The 17,162-nt window shown below is 40.8% G+C and overlaps 2 protein-coding genes across 2 annotated transcripts; one reads left to right on the top strand and one right to left on the bottom strand.

The window, feature by feature from the left end:
* Positions 1-3,241: 3,241 nt before the first annotated feature.
* mak (male germ cell-associated kinase) lies at positions 3,242-13,068 on the top strand (the record flags this gene model as incomplete). Its single annotated transcript, XM_083995409.1, has 15 exons — positions 3,242-3,345; positions 4,448-4,502; positions 4,700-4,821; positions 5,311-5,390; positions 6,542-6,674; positions 6,770-6,941; positions 7,761-7,928; positions 8,765-9,073; positions 9,220-9,428; positions 10,012-10,151; positions 10,613-10,759; positions 11,529-11,615; positions 12,310-12,429; positions 12,642-12,740; positions 12,911-13,068. The coding sequence occupies 15 exons, from the start codon at positions 3,242-3,244 to the stop codon at positions 13,066-13,068; spliced, it is 2,103 nt and encodes a 700-aa protein (XP_083851535.1).
* Positions 13,069-13,757: 689 nt separating this feature from the next.
* tmem14ca (transmembrane protein 14Ca) lies at positions 13,758-15,897 on the bottom strand. The gene is made up of 5 exons (XM_083995031.1): positions 15,843-15,897; positions 15,227-15,311; positions 14,884-14,985; positions 14,652-14,739; positions 13,758-13,935 (listed from the first exon to the last, which is right to left on the bottom strand). The coding sequence occupies exons 2-5, from the start codon at positions 15,300-15,302 to the stop codon at positions 13,878-13,880; spliced, it is 324 nt and encodes a 107-aa protein (XP_083851157.1). The 5' UTR covers positions 15,303-15,311; positions 15,843-15,897; the 3' UTR covers positions 13,758-13,877.
* Between the last annotated feature and the right edge of the window lie 1,265 nt (positions 15,898-17,162).

The raw sequence follows: 17,162 nt of genomic DNA, 5'->3' as shown, positions 1-17,162 counted from the left end.
AGACCCCATATCTGGACTGAAGGGACAGACCCCAGGTTAAAACTATGAATGGCATACACTGATTTTTGTCTTTGAAATTATTAACTGGCCTTAAAACCAAAAACGCCACTTGAAAACATACTTTTATTAAGTATTTTTGCTCGACTTTTTGGCGTTTGTTTGCGAGTATAATGAGGCCATTGTCGCCCCTTGTGGTCGATGGCTATAAAGCACTCACCTCAAACGCGCTGGCCCCCGGCTGTAGGGGGCAGTAATGACACCATTGATGCTGCGTGCACCTGAACGCCACGAAGAAGCTGCAGTACTACACTCACCGGGACATGCTGCAGAAAGTGGAGGTTTACTTTACATTTAGAAGTGTTGTCCAACGATATTTTTTGACGGGTTTAGGAGAAAATACACCAGAGACGAGACCCAATCGGTTGGTTTTGTTAATGCGCGTCTGGGTAACCGCCCCACATCGGTTAAAAGTCACCGCTTTTGAAACGGATGTTTTCCCGGGTAATTTTCTCTGGGAGCTTCCGGGTTGTCAGCTGTCTCAAACAGGATTAGATAGGCCTACAAAGTTTGTGAATGAAAATAAAGCATTAATAAGATCATATGGATACAGCTAGGCCTATGTTACTGCCGAACTGATGGACATGACACGACATGGCTTAATGACTATTCCGGAGGTAAGCCGCCGACATTTTTAAAGCACTGGTGTTTATATTTTCTCAGCTGTTCATTGGCCAAACTAGGCCGAACAACCACAGCCCTACACCTCCATCTACTGGCGCAACACTTGAACTACAACAGCTGTGGCAATAGGAAACGCTTAAACTCGGTCAAATATATGTTGTACCTGCTTGAAAAATCTGTATTTACCTGTAGGTTGAACCGCTTTATGTTTGGAAGAGGCCAGTATGTTTTCTCGCGTTACTTCTGAAACATTTTTTTAATGAATATTAAACATTTTTCAAAGTCTCCTTTCGCACCGGCTCAAAGGACAACAAGTCCCACAAACCATTGCTCGTTTGTGGGACTTGTCACCTGGCAGCCTGAGCCTGAAGCGTCTGTGTGTACGTTTCCATAGGGAGCGAGTCACGCGCATACACACACAACACACACGCTCCTTGTCGTTATAGTTTGAGCGAGGATTAAACGCAGTGAGGATTTTATCTGACGAAACCTGGTGCTATCAGCAGCCACAGACAACTGCCTCCGTGAACAAGTACAGCCCTAAATGGTGAGTTTAAAAACTGTGGGAAATAAGGAAAGAGGCGACGGTTCGATACAAAACAACTGAGAAACAAAATGTCCAGTCTGAAATGTCAATAACTTGTCAATAGGCTACATACTACACCGCTTATCTAACCGTATTCCATTCATCATGTTTTTGTAGCCTATTGTTTGTAGCTGTGATTAGTGGGATGGAGAGGCTGAGACATTAGAGTTAGTTATAGCAGGCAAAGTGCACATTTATATAATTTTATATGTTCAAATTAAACTGTTTATCTTCCACTGTCAGGTTAGTGTCCATGTGTGTTTTCAATATAACTGACCTTGGATAGCTTCCTAATGTCATGTTGCCTGGACAAATCTTAATTCCCTTTAAATCCCCCCACAGCAGGTTGCCATATGTGAAAGCTGAGTGCAGACCAGCAGTCCCCTGGCTGGCCTCTCTTCCTTGTCTTATTGCTTATTATCTCAGTGAGACTTGCATAGCAAAGAGGATTTGTTTAGAAAAAAAGTTAATTCCCAATTTTCTGTGGAAAGACGTCTATAGTATACACCGTGCGAAAAAATGGCAATAAAGCTATGAATGTTAATTACACTCCTTCATTCATTAGATGATTATCAGGAGTCATAGAGCCAAATCCAGTCTCTTTGGATGGGAGTTCCTGGCCCCATCCAGTGAAATAAACACTAATCTCATTTTGTTTAGCTGCCCTCGATTCACTTGCAACTGCATTTCCTTTTAACCTAAATATAACAGGTCAGTATTCAAGCAGAGAGGTTCTACCTGCTCACCAGCCTGTACTAAAGTTTCATGAAAATAGCTCACAGATGGAATTCAAATCCATATGCCCTAATACTCGAAGCATTAGGCTTATATTTCTTAAAATCTTGGTATGCAGTTCATTATTATTTGAAACCAATATATCCATTAACCTTTTGTTTATTGAACAAAAAAAAAGGCTGGGTTTTCCTTGGCATCTCCTTGCCCATCTGAGTATACATGCCATTTTCAGTCTGGCCCTGCAGCTGCACACTTGACAACCGCTGTTTAACCAGCTCCACCTGTGTCAACTGGCTCGCTCAAGAGAAACTTTATGTAAATCGACGAAGAAAGGAAGAGTTTTCCAGCCTCTTTTCACCACAGTCTCACATTTATAGCCTCTCATCGCCAGAAAATCACATTTCATAGTGCACAACTCAAAATCGTTTATACCTGAGGGATGATTGAAACGGCCAAAGTGACGATTGTTTTGTGGAATTATTGCACTGATTGAGCCGTGGTCTATAGATTAATTAGAGGATAAAGGTATAGAGTGCTTGTTTTAATTTGAAATTTAAGAAGTCTTCATGGAGATCTATTTGGCTGAATCTGCAACCCAACAGTGAGATCAGACTGGCCTGTGGCGTCAATCAAATCCTCTTGCAGGGCAGGGTGCTTGGGGATGCTAGTGGAGGCCGGTAAGCATGACAGTGATGTAACATCCTATTTACATCCCTGTTGGCCTAATCTGACTAGGGCTGCCTATGTCATCTCCCTTGGGTGGTTGTGCTGGAGCCTCCTTCTAGTGTAACACGCACGTACTCCTCATCAAGCAAAAACACAGGTGGCTCTAGCTTTCCTTTGTCTCCAGATCACTAAAGAAACCTGTTTCCAGGGGTAAGGGAAATACCTGGTTTTTATTGTGTGTGTGATTTTGTCTACTTGTAGAATAGCTTCTTGTGCCTGTTGCTAATGATGTTTTTCTTTCCTGTTGTTCCAAAGGCTCGCAAAGGTGCAGTTTCAACTGTTGGCTGACCTACATCAGCAGGACCCAACCTTCCTAACAATGGATCACTGTCTGCAAGATGAGTTTTGACTTTCAAGAAAGGGTGAATACTGGGATATACTGGCCAAATGAACCACACAGCTGAACTGTTCTTGAGAAGAGGCTGGTGACGGAGGGGGGGAATCAGAAGTCTGTTTTTACAGCTTGTTTCACACATTAGGAAAATTAAAAAGCTGATGAAACCATCGTAAGAGATGATGAATCGCTACACCACCCTGAAGCAGCTCGGTGATGGTACCTATGGCAGTGTGCTGATGGGGAGAAGCAATGAGTCTGGAGAACTAGTAGCTATCAAGAGGTGAGGATAATGATCATTTATTATCATTATATGTTTTACTGTAAGACTTGAATTCTGTTTCTCCTTGTTAGAGTCTGGTGAAAAAGCATATTTATATATTAAGGGTGTGACAGAATAGATTAAATTTGAGAGTTTTGTAATTTTTATATTGTGTCTTAATATATAGATGGTAATAGATAACAAATGTGATGTCTGAATTTCCAATTTTACCTACAGAGAGTATATTATGTCTTTTTTATTTTATTTTATTTTATTAAAGTTTCCATAAATTTATATTTAGTGAGGTGCCCTTCACTATATTTTAAATATAGGTCAATATTGCCTTGAAGTCTCTTGCCTATTAAATATTTACTTTCCAACACTTTCATAAGGCAGAGTATTCAAAAATTAGAGTTAAAATTGCCTTGGTTAGATTTCATGTTAAAGAAATTCAATGCCATGTGTAGGACTATGGAATACTGGTTTTCTTGCCATCACCAAGGCAAACAAACTAGCTTTCATGCCTTTGTTCAGCAGCATGGCAGCAGGGTTCAATAATAGATGAGAAACCGGGGAGATGTGTCCACTGCTTGATCATTTGGTTACTGTGCAAGACAATACGTGTGGTGACGGTGAAAGGGAGTGAAAGTAGAGGGGGTGTGTGTCAGGTTGCTGACATTGTGGAGGGAACGAACAAAACTGGCGGGCACCCAGAGAGTAGAAAAAGATATGTGCACATTCTGTAACTCTTACATAATTCCTCGGGGAGGGAGAGGTAACGCCGATCAGGGTAGATAAATTATTGTAAAGTTTTCTTTGTATACCAGATGGTGTGTACTTTTAATGTACATACACAAACTGTGACAACTTAAGGCATCACTGTATCAACTTTGTCTAAAGATCAACACCTGTAAAGTTTAGAATATCAATTCAAAACACTTGAATGTACAATATAATAACATATCTTTTGCAGGTTTGCTCATCAAATGAAAGGAGCTGTAGGGATACCCCCGAAAGATCTGAATTATTGATGAAAGCACACAAAAGAATTTTGCAAAGATGGTGACGCCCCTGTGCATCAGGTGTAACGAACTGCTATCGTGTGTGTCTTTGTCTTTCATAGGATGAAGCGGAAGTTTTACTCATGGGAAGAATGTATGAACCTCAGAGAAGTGAAGGTAAAGATGCTGAAGGTTATGCATAACTACTGTATCACTTACATCACTCTCAGGTGTTGAACAGTGTTCCTGCTCTCCAGCTATCAATCTTGTTAACATTTAATGCCGCTACAGAACAAAGCTGTATGAACATGAATCTGTCATTATGTTACATGACCTTTATCTCTCTTATCTTTTCCAACTTCGTGTCACATCAGTCTCTGAAGAAACTGAACCATGCGAACGTGGTGAAGCTGAAGGAGGTGATCAGGGAGAACGACCACCTCTACTTTGTCTTCGAGTACATGAAGGAGAACCTCTACCAGCTAATGAAGGACAGGTAAGAAGAGATACTATATCACACTTTATGATACAAATGTTGCATAACACAATGGTGTCTATTTTTATTTAATTACCTCAACACATAGTTCACTTAAGGTCACAGGCCTGAGGTGGCCAATTTACCAATAAAACAGCACACTGAGTATTTCATATATCTGTCAGGACACTATGCTAAAAGTTTGCATGTGCACTTGCCTTATACTCCCCCTTGTACACACTAGACTAACAGCTTCTCTGGGGGAGGCCCTTGTGAAACCTCAGGTGTGCACTGCACATGTACACACCTGAATGTGTTGGCTGGCAAAGATGAATCAGAGAAGCTGCTGATGTTTCATAACTAATAACTCATACGTTTAGGAGTTTTGCGTGTTTTTTTTTCCCACATATCCTTTGTTAGTACCGGTCAGAATAGAAGACAGAGTGCTGTTTATGTGATAATGTGTCCACCAGCAGGTTCATGAGGATTCTATTCATTTTATGTTTACAGAAAAAAATTGTTCCCAGAGTCAGTGATAAGAAACATAAGCTTTCAGATATTACAAGGCCTGTCCTTTATTCACAAACATGGTAGGTGTACCGTGTCTTCGTCATGGCTTGCAAGTGCATGAGAGTGGTTACACACTACAAGATTGAAAAATGAGTCCAAATAGTGTGAAAACTATAAAGCTTTTGGAGTATTTAAACCAAAGTCTTGAGTGAACAAACTGGTCATTGAATGATTCATCGATCAAAATCTTGTAGTTTGTCAACCCTCCACAACAGGCTTGTGTAACTCTTTGGTCTGCATTTATACAATTAATGAATGTGTGGATACCTCATATGTCAGGCTGCAAGTTTTTAAAAATCTTAATGAAACTGATAATTCATACAAACAGTTGGTATGTACAACATGTACCGGTGCCTCCACACATCCAATATAAGTGCATGCAGCTTTCCTTTCCTTTAAGCTTTAACTGGTTTTTAACCACTCTTCTTCAATCTGTCTTTTCTCCCTTTTTCTCCTCTTTCCTCATCTCTTCGCTCTGTCAATTAGAGAGAATAAGATGTTCTCAGAGAATGAAATTAGGAACATCATGTTTCAAGTGCTATCTGGGTTGGTTTTTGTACATAAGCATGGTAAGAGGCTTTACTCTGTCTATCCTTCCGTCTAGAAAAAGTAGCTTGACTTTAGTGTGGGTGGTGTGTTTTGATATTGTAAAATGTCAGTGTGAATCTCAGATAGAGCAGTAGCACATTTGTGTATAGGGATGCTTAGTTCATATGCTTATGCGACTTTGTGTGCTAATACAGTTACATATAGTGTATTTTATAGTAACCTGGATCATATGATAATGTCACAACAACTTTATCCACAATTCACCTTGATACTTGGGCCGCATTTCTTCTCTAACCTTAACCCAGTTATTTTAGCCAACAAACCTTGAATGCGCTCTAGTTCACTGTGTGTTTTAGAGGTACACTAAATGATGTTATCATGTAGTGTACCTCTAAAACACACAGTGAACTAGAGTGCATTCAAAGTTTGTTGGCTAAAATAACTAGGTTAAGGTTAGAGAAGAGATACGGCCCAAGTAAAATAAAAATGTAGTTGTGAAAACACAGGCCTTCAAACTAGATGCTGTTCCAGGCAAATGTAAATGTGAAATGCTGCAGCACAGTATTGTGTGTTATTGTGTTTTAGTCCTGTGACAAAAAGCTTGATATTCACTGTTGCACAGGTTTCTTTCATCGAGACATGAAGCCAGAGAATCTGCTGTGCATGGGTCCAGAGCTGGTCAAAATAGCCGACTTTGGACTGGCCAGAGAGATCCGCTCCAAACCTCCTTACACAGACTACGTATCAACCAGATGGTGAGAGGAGCTTCTAGACATCACTAGCAACTGAACAAAAATATATATATTTTTGCTTGGTTATCTAAGTGTTGTGTTGTATTTTCTCTGTGAAGGTATCGTGCTCCAGAGGTCCTGCTCCGGTCGTCCACCTACAGCTCTCCTATTGACCTGTGGGCTGTGGGCTGCATCATGGCTGAGCTCTACACACTCAGACCTCTTTTCCCCGGCAACAGCGAAGTGGATGAGATCTTCAAGATCTGCCAAGTCCTGGGCACTGTCAAAAAAGTGAGAGGAAACTGAAAGGAGACGGGTGGAAATGCTCGACTGTGGTTAAGGTTTTTAAACATGAATGAAATTCTTGGCGATGGGAAAATATTTAGGGTAAATGTGCTGATCAGAAAAAGAACAAGTAGGCTTGAGGCAGGGTTCCTCTCTCTGTGGTGTAAAGTAGCTTAAGCAATCCCCTTGCTCAACAGGATGCCACTTTGTTTCAAAGGCTTTCTCCAAATCCACCACTATTAATTCTGATTGCTGAGCAGAAATCCTTTAGAGCCTGTTTTGGGTATAGCCAGGTCAAGACTTGAGTGTATAACCTTGAACCAGGACTGCAGGGATTCATCAGCACTGATGTGTACAGGTTCTGAGGCTTTTGCTTTATTAGTGCACAAGAGGAGTCTAATGTAGGGTTATACATTTTTTTATGATGCATCACACAATTGCATTTGAGCGTCTTTCATTAAATTAGTTGAAGCTGATGTTGGATTAATTCTGCATTATTATCATTAATTACGTACTGTCACATGAAATGACACAAAAATACAGAGTCTAGATTTGCAATATAGTGTTTGACTTTGGCTCCACCTACTATTTTATTCCATTGATTGACAAGTTTTACTTTACAGAGAGAGCCACTGCCAGTAGTTTTATATGCTTATGTTACCATGCAAATGGTGTATGTCTCTTTCAAAAAGTAATACAGAAGCATTTCAAGACTGTATTATGAACTGAATTATGAAATAAAATATACTGTGTAAATCTCTATTTCAAACTCATTTATGTATGCATGTATATAATATATAATCATCTGATTTTCTCTTTCAATAGATGGATTGGCCGGAGGGCTACCAGCTAGCCTCTGCTATGAACTTTCGCTTCCCCCAGTGTGTGCCGACCCACTTAAAGACTCTGATCCCAAATGCCAGTAATGAGGCTATCGCCCTCATGAAGGACCTGCTGCAGTGGGACCCCAAAAAAAGACCCACAGCTGTACAGGTAGGCAGGAGCGAGCACTAAAGCCTGGATAAAAGCGGCTACAGTAATGATTTATGAACTTGATTATCTTTTCCTATGACATTGTGTACCTGTCTTCAGAGAATTTTCATTTCACAGTGCAGCGCTCACAACTGTATGAAGATAATCTGTTGTTCCAATGCAGAGACTGCATTAGACCGTGTAATCCCAGTCATTTTAAGTACAGCTTAAGACAAACTTCATTCCCTCTGCAAAATGTTTAACCACTACGTATGAGCTACGTACATAGGTTACATAAGTCCCCCTATGTTGCTGGAAGAGAAGAGATGACTCCACTATTATGTCGACTTGTTGCTTGTTAATGCTGAACTAAACAAAGCTGGATTTCTAGGTAGCAGTACAGCATTCACATAACATAACAGTGCCAGTATCTGTCCTACAATGCCTGCTCCCCCTTTTACACAGACATTGATCTGGCTCCTCCTCTGCTGGCTCTGTGAACAGAGACAAAATTAGACAGTAAGGTAGTTGAATTACTCTTTCGACCTTGAGAAGGAAACCTTTCCAGTGGCTGACAATGATTTTCCATTCTGTGCCTTTTACAGTAATGGGATGAAGTCTACTCTGCCTGTTAGTCAGTACTACATTGTGTTTTTGTGTTTTCTTGATGTCTGTATTTATTAGGATGACATGTGCATTTAACCCCCCTGCATGTTTGAATAAAGAAGGTACACAGTGGTTTGATTCATATTGTTAATGCAGTGTTTAGTGTCATAGTGTCATGGGAAAATGTTTGATAACAACTCTCACAGAATATTCAGAATAACAGTAAGCTGCTTTCCTCTATCTTTGTCTAGGCCCTGCGTTATCCGTATTTCCAGGTAGGCCAAGTACTGGGACCTCGTCCTCAAAGCCAGGAAGTAAAGAAAGTCCAAGCAAGGCCACTGGCCCAGAAGCAGCTCTCAGAGTCTAGGGTTGATCCCCAGCAGTCTTCCTCTGAGTCCATCGCCTCCACGTCCTCCTTGAGAAATCAGCAGCAGCAGCAGGAGCATCATTACCATCATCATCATCACCATCACCACCAGCACCAACAACATCAGCATCAACCTCTTCAGCAGATCCCCCTTCCCCAAGCTGAGAGTAAACCAGGAGGTGTCAGTCATGCAGTGAGTTTTTGCTCAATGAATGAAAGAAATATAATATATCTAACATTATGCAGCTCCATACTGTCAGGACATATCAGAATAATAATACATAAACTCCTTATGTCTCCTGACTTTGCAGACACTAACTATATTGTCATCTTCTACAGAAAGCAGCATCGCAGGGCAACGAGAACAGCGGTGGTGGCGGTTCGATGGGGGCGGCGAAGAGCAGTCGTCGTCGCTGGGGCCAGACGGTGGCCAGGACGTCGGACAGCTGGGATGAGGTGGATCCTTCAGAACCTGCTGCCTCCAACTCCAAGAAACCAAGCCTAGGGAACGCAGAGGAAGAGAGGAGCCCAAAGGAGCACCACTCACAGTGAGTGCTGTAAAGGACCTGTGTGTAGGATTAAGAAGAATCTAAAGGCAGAAATTGAATATAATATTAAAATCTATGTTTTCATGAGTGTAATGACCTTAAACTAACATGCTTTTTTATTAATTTAGGGTGAGCCTTTCACATATCTACTCTTCTTCATAGCCTGTCATGGTGCAACGCTATGTTTTTATTGTAGCAGAATGGTGGAGTCAAACACTGACTCTGTCTTTATGTTACCTGAAGGCCACTGTAGGTCCTCCTACATGCTTGGAAAGGGAGGGGTTAGGGGAGTGGTTTTCATTTGGTGACCCCAGATCCTACACATTTTCCTTTAACAGAACTGTTTTGGCAATTTTACACAGTCCACGTGTGACTTATTTGTCTCATGCATCGTGCATTATTTAATTTAGTAGTAGGTTGACTGAGTTTTTCGCCCCCATCTGAATTATTGAATAAATTTTTAAACCCATAACAGTGATAGCAGTATGACTCAAGGATTCAAGACTTATTGTGATAAAAAAAAACATCCTTCCTCCTTTTTGGATGCAGAGAGCTTTTAAGTTTCTCTTGTTTCTGTTTCCAGGCCGAAGGAGCAGAAACCCCTGTATGCCTTCAGCACAGTCACCAAGCTACCCAACAATGTCAAGGCAGGCCAAATGAACTACAATCTTCCAGGATCTGCTGCACGCCAGCACTATCTCAGCCAGTCACGGTACTTGCCTGGTAAGACAGCATGAAACACCCAATCACCACAACTCGCTGTAAATGTCATTTATACATTTTGTTTTGTGTCTTTAAAGAAATGGATCGGGTTTTTTTCCTCCTTACTGGAAGCAGTCAGGACCAGACACATTATGATTTATGTCCATCCATCCCATTTATATGTCCAAGAAATAAATCTCTTCAAATTTGGACTCATGTTGGACTTATTTAGATTTTGAATTTGTGGTCAAAATTGAAGGTCATAGTCTGATCACTCAGATTCCCTCTAATTGTAATTAAGGCCCTTGTTTCCATTGTGAGATTTAGCTTAGTGATTTGTAATGCAGGCTTTGGAGTGACCGACCATCACCTTATAACATGCTGCATTTAAGAGAGGAGTCGATCTGTTTCATCAAGCACATGAAGTCAGTTTTAGTCCTTGTACCCTTGATTTTTCACCACATAATTTCTGTTGCTTTAAGGGTTAATTGGAAAAAATCATCCCTCCTCTGGAGATAAGGAGCTGAGTGCTATGACGCTGCGGGATCTGTGGGAGAACTCTTCAAACACTGTAAACAAACCACTTGCTCCTATTGGAGGAGGATTATCAGTCACGAGAACAAATGCGGGTAAGCACCTCTGATGTGAGTGTTCAGTGGAGGGGCCTTGAGGTCCAATAACCGAGCGAACACATTATGTTTGAAAATTAGAATTGTAAACGAAAATCAGACAATACATCCAGTTCTTCACTAATATAAATAAAGATTACACCGATTTTGTGTCTTTGTGTAAACCTGGCAACTGTCAGTGTCATGTGCTGTTACATAACAGGAGGCTGTCTACTTTGTGACACAATAGCTCTAAATGATAATGATGCAGCTAATGTCTGCTGATCAGTACTTACGGGGCCACGGACAAAGCAGCGTTAGGAGTGAGCCTAAGTGTCTGCGAATTTAGAGATGGGACACCTCGAAAGATCATTTGTCATGTAGACAGACACACAATATGGCTCCCCGCTGTGGCTCCCTCCTTCCCTCTCTGCTCCTGTCTCTTTCTTTCACCTTGTCTCTCCCTCCCCATTGCTTATTCATGAGATTAAAACTGTCGGTATAAGATCAAGTGTTTAAATGTCCCTCAACTCCACCCCCCACCACCACCCCTTCTGCTCATTTGTCCCACCCCACATCATTTACACACATAAATACACCCCAACGTTTGTTTTGATTCCACTCACCTATTATTAATGATTATAGTTTAGTTTTTCATTCATTAAGAAATATTCATACCTCCATCATGTATGTGATGTTTGTTTTCCTCTGTCTTCTCATCCTTTTCTGTTTTCTCCTTCTTTTCCCCCTGACTGCATGATGTCATTCAACTTTTTTGCTGTGAGAGTAGAAGAGAGCCCCTCTAAGTCTGACGATAGCCCACCTGAGAAAACTCTTGTTAAAGAAAGAGTACTGGAGAAAATTGACCTTTCCAAAGGTACTTAACTGAACCGACTCCATGTATGAACAGTTTTGCTGCTTTACATGTAAAAACAATGGCACGAATTTAGACATCTGATAGCTTTCACTGCAACTTAAATCTCTATTGTGTTTGCAACATGTTTGTTGTCGTTAGAATTGATGCAAGGCTAAAATGAGATAAACTAACAACCAGCATGGCAGCTGATGCAGCGAGCTTCAGCTATTCAGCCATCCCCTTAACATGTGAAAGAGGCCGGGTGCTCAAGGCTCTGCAGGAGACAAGGGTATAAATACACAGTTTAACCTAAGAACTAAGAACTCCAGTTGCTAAATTGCACTACGACCACTACGCCTTCATATGGGAACAATGAGGCTTTCGACTAATTACGCTGATAACCATCTGTGGCTGTTGGTGAAGCAGATCGATGGTGTGTCACATGAGAAACTGAATGACTTCAATCACTCGGCCTTATTCATCTGTTTGGGTCCTTTGTAGTTGTTTTTGCATATGTTGTGGCTTATTCACACACATTCACACAAATTATTATTATTATCAGTGTGTTTTTGTGTTTTTCAATGATACACATTATTGTAACTTATATTAAGTTGACTGGAATCCCATGCAAAGTGGGTACCTGAAGGGTGTAACAACAAAATACACAATAAATACAGACCCCTGAAATATATATGTATCTTTTTTTCTCTTGTAGGGAACTTTGTAAGCACCAAGTACAACCTCTCTAGTGCTTACATCCCTTCGGTCCAAAAGAAAGAAGTGGGCTCGGTGGGACAGAGGATCCAGCTCGCTCCTTTGGCCGGGCAACACACAAGTAAGGACTTAATACATCTATGTACAGTACACAATCACGACAAAATGATTCAACATCTCCTCGAATCATCCTCCTGGCTGAAAACTATTTACCTTTAAGCAAAACCACTCCCTGCATGATCGTCCTGTCTGTTTCCACTTTCTGACTTGCATTAATTCCTTCTATGTTTTCATTCACTGGTACTACTTTCTTCTCTTTCTTCACTCTTTCAGTCGGTCTTTCTTCTTCTTCTCCTGATAATAAAAAAGACAAACAAAAAGCTGGCAAGCCCAAGCCCATGTCCAACTCATCCTTGAGTGAAACCAATGAAGGTATTTTAATTCTCTCATGTAGATTTTATTGTAGCTCTTAGTTTTAACCATAAACGTTTCAGGTGAAAGAATAAAAGCCGATTTTCATTATTGACTATTAAATTAGATAGACTGGTGTATACAGGACATATTGGAGACAGTCAAACTAACCAACAGCCGTGTTCTTCCAGATTATGAAGGCTGGAAGAGGAGGAGAGATGGGACTCAGATGAAGGGGAGCTACTCGGCTCTGGGGAAAACCTCTGGGAATCTCCTGACCAGAGCTCCCGCAGTACAACCAGTCCACGGCAGGGTCGACTGGACGTCCAAGTACGGGGGAAATCGGTAGTTGAGTGAAACCGGCCAGACAGCTTCGGCTTGTTTGGGCAGGGTTCCCATAGAAACCACTACTCTGGCTGAGACAATTAATCCTGAGCAGAATTTTAACTTCATTTGAACTCAAATCGGGAGGAAATATATTAACGCCGAAACAAACTACACCCACTACACATTTTTGCAGTGACATTTGTCATAGTTGTGAATGTAAAAACCAACTTTACATGTGTGTTGAAGCTCTGTTTTGGAGATGAAGGTTGCCATGATGCTAAATCAACACTGTCTGCAAGACAATCCCACTGCAAATCCTGAAGGATGCAGTGTGAGCCAACTCTTAGTGTTAAAGTGTTTGAATACTGTGGGGTAGGATTTAAATGTAGAATAGCCTCTTTTTAAAAGAAACAATAACTCTAGTTTTTATTGTCAAGTATTGTGTCACCACCCATGCATAAAACATAAACAGCCTTTTTTATCAGCTGTTCCTGCACTGCTGTATTCTCTGCTTTCATCCACCATAGTGTAGGTGACTGTTACATTTTCAATGTAAAGATGGACTACATCAACTCGTGCTGAATATTGTGAAGCGACTACAAACGTCTTTGTGTTATGCGATGCATAAACTGAACATTTTTGTAAACGTTTTATACAAATAAATATACTGAAATTCAAAGTGCATTCATTTAAGGAAGGACAAGACGACAGTTTCTATTATATAAACACAGTGCTATATTTCATCATACTTTCAAAAATGACATTAATGTTCAACAGTAAATGAGAAGTTGACACGTGGATGAAGGAAAACACATCAGAGTCTTCACTCCATCAGGACTCCTGGGGTTTCTGGAGCAGCGCCATACTCAGCTTCCCGACCATCAGGAGACTGGAACGAGAAAATATTAGACTCTTACAGTTAGGTAGTTGTATCACCACCACAAAAGAGCAACATGGCACATTCTGCTGTTCTTGTTTTGAGGTTTTTTACTGTGCATGCAGGAAGTATTCAGACCTTGTCACTTCTTTTCACATTTAGGTATGTTGCTTTTCATGAGGATGAACGCAGTGAAGAACAAGAGATAACTTAATGAAAACTTTGTCCAGAGAGCACAGGACCCCAGAGGAACAGGACAATGACCCTAAACAGTTTCAGGAGAAGTCTGCTTATCTCCTTGAGTGGTCCTGCCAGAGTCCTGACTTGAACCCAATTAAACATCTAAAAAAAATGCCTGCACCAACCGTCCTAATCCTACACAGCCTGAAAGCATCTGTAGAGAAGAATAGGAAACAAATCCCTAAATCCAGGTATGGAATTCTTCATCACACCTCTGCACCCTCGAAGCTGTAATCGCACTACACTTCAACAAGTTGTTCTACATTACATTTGCAAACATTTCCAACTCTGCTTTCACATTAAAATTCAGTTTTGACTGCAGCACGACTGGGACAAAGTAAATGTACAGTATTCCAACATGGGGCTGCGACATGAAATTTGAGAAAAGTGAAGTGGTCTGACTGCTTTCTGAAAGTGCAGTATTTGCCTACATTGAGCCAACATCCTTTAATCTGCATGTAACGTCACTTCAGCTATCTGAACCGTACCTTGCTCCAGCCACCAGACCAGCGGGCATGAACTTCCTGGATCCATAGAACCTCTTTCCCATCACACCAGTCAGAGCTCCTGAAGTAGCTGCAAGACAACATGAGGTATGACATTTTGATGACTCTTGGGGAGGAAAAATAAAGAACAGACCATGACCATCATGATACACTGATAACTCTAAATTTATACACTTTGTCCCGTTTATCCACACAGAGAGAACAAAATACCAACCGAGTGACACCCAGACATTGTTGGGGTCATTGGAGACCTGGTAGGCTCCAAAACCTGCGAGGCCCCCGAAGAGAAGACCAGCAGCCAGGGAGGGGACACTGCCTGGAAGAAACAACACAGCAGAGATCAACACCTGCTCTTCACATCCACAGACAGGACAGACACAGGTGTGTTCATTCCATAATGCAAACAGAATAAACTTGGGATGTGGCAAGTTTTAATCCAAATAGACGAATTATACTTGGAGGACTTCTTGTTCTAAATGTATAAGGAGAGAGAGATCAGGAAAAACAGGTTAATCTGTAACCTTACACCACATTTGGCCATTGAACGCAACACATACCTGCTTTCACGTAACCAATTACTCCACCGGATGCGACCAGGGCTGCGTATCCATATCCTACCCAGTCGACAGACATGTTGGACACCTGTCAGAGACACAGCGCGTTAAATAATCCACTTGAACCAAATACACTTCAACTAATGCACAGTATCTTAACAACTGCATTTAGATCAGCTCCCTGTTGTGAACCCGATGTTACTTACAAAGCACAGTGTGTGATCAAACTCAGACACTGGCTGTGTGCAGTTAATCTGCACGAACAGGAGATACAGGAGCATCTTAGAAATGTTCCCGCTCACACTCACTCAGCAGCACGCGACTGTTTTTGATCAGAAATCGTTACATTGTAGCCCATGTATGTGTGTGTGCGTGCGTGTGTGTCTGGTTTAGTAGATAAGAGAGATAAGCCTTGTCGTGAGCACCACAAGCATGAACTAGCATCACAGTTGCAACAGCACATGCAGAGCGACAACGAAACGCTACATAATATAAAAAAACAACTGAATTCATGTACATAATACAAATCAATATAGGACAGTGTTAATGTAAAAGGCTGAATAGAAGTAAAATCAGAGTGACACATATGAAAACATGACACACAAACACAACATACGACCTTGTTCCTTCTGTTTCTCCTCTGTCACTAGGAACCCCAGCTCGTTCCCCGCCGAGCACAAATTAGTGGTGCACACTAAATGCAGCAGGATGGCCGATGGGAAATGTAGGCCAAAGTCCTGAGACGCAGTTATTCTTATACTATGCAATCCATATTTAAAGGCCTACATATATAATATATTATATCTAATACAATACAATATTATTTAATATAACCTAATACATAATACAATTCACATTATACATAATATGTAGCACATTGTAATGTCCTATAAAATACAGGTTTTCACTCTGTCATTGTGAGTTATTGAACCAATGGTTACTGAATCCATCTACAACTGAATCCTAGAATATTTTCTTAAACCTTTGTGAGTAGAGCTTGCATGTGAGTGCCCAAGTCCTGAAGAATATGAACTAATTAGCCTATCATAGTTAATCATAATCTATATTCTAAAGGAGATAAACTTAACTGGCAGAAAGTAATTAAAAGTTGTAATAGACAGTGAGATGTAGGCCTATGTAGCATAAGATTAATGATTAATATTTTATATAATGACTCATTTTTTTGCCCTGAAATTTAACACAGTCTCCTCCTAAGACTGATGAGGTGCCAGCAAAACTTCTTCCATCTTTTCCCACAAAGCCATGTGTTACACACCATCACTTGAAAAGAAACCACCAGTAATTCTCATTCATGACTTTTTGTTGATTCATATTTTCTTATAAAATGGAATGAAGGGGAGACACAGTGTGGGAACTGTTTTATTATTGTTATGTCGACCACAAGATGGCACCACAGGATTAGATTATACAGTGTTCAAAGCATCTCCAAGCTGAATGGAGCATATTTGTTTTTTGCCTTTTCTTTTGGGTGCCTATTCTTTTTCTTTCTTATGCTTTTTCAAATATATTTTATTTTACCTTCAGACAAATTGTCTTCATAAAGGCAGGACTGGGTTGCTCATTAGACTTGCACATGTAAAAGGTGCAGGTTAGGGCTTAGAGGTGTGATTACAGGTCATGCAGGACAGGTGGGTGAAACCTATAACAACACTTTCTATTGAGGTTTTAGTTAGATAATAAACATTTCTGTCAGTTGCCTGCATTTTGGCCACATTTGCAACCATAATTCAAATTTCGCTTATTTTGGGAAATGTTTTCTTCCATCCGCTGTTTTATTGGCATCGTTTTGGCAGTTTCACTCTGTTTAACTGTGCACACAATCCTATTTGGTTTTTCTTTTTTATTATTTACCTGCAGTATTGCATAGAATCCACTGGCGGCGCGTGCATGCTCGCTCTCCTGCTTGAAGAAAGATGGC

This window comes from Trachurus trachurus (assembly GCF_905171665.1).
Source record: "Trachurus trachurus genome assembly, chromosome: 20".
NCBI lineage: Eukaryota > Metazoa > Chordata > Actinopteri > Carangiformes > Carangidae > Trachurus > Trachurus trachurus.
Note: the sequence above shows the minus strand (reverse complement) of the source record. Positions and strands in the feature narration are given on the sequence as shown.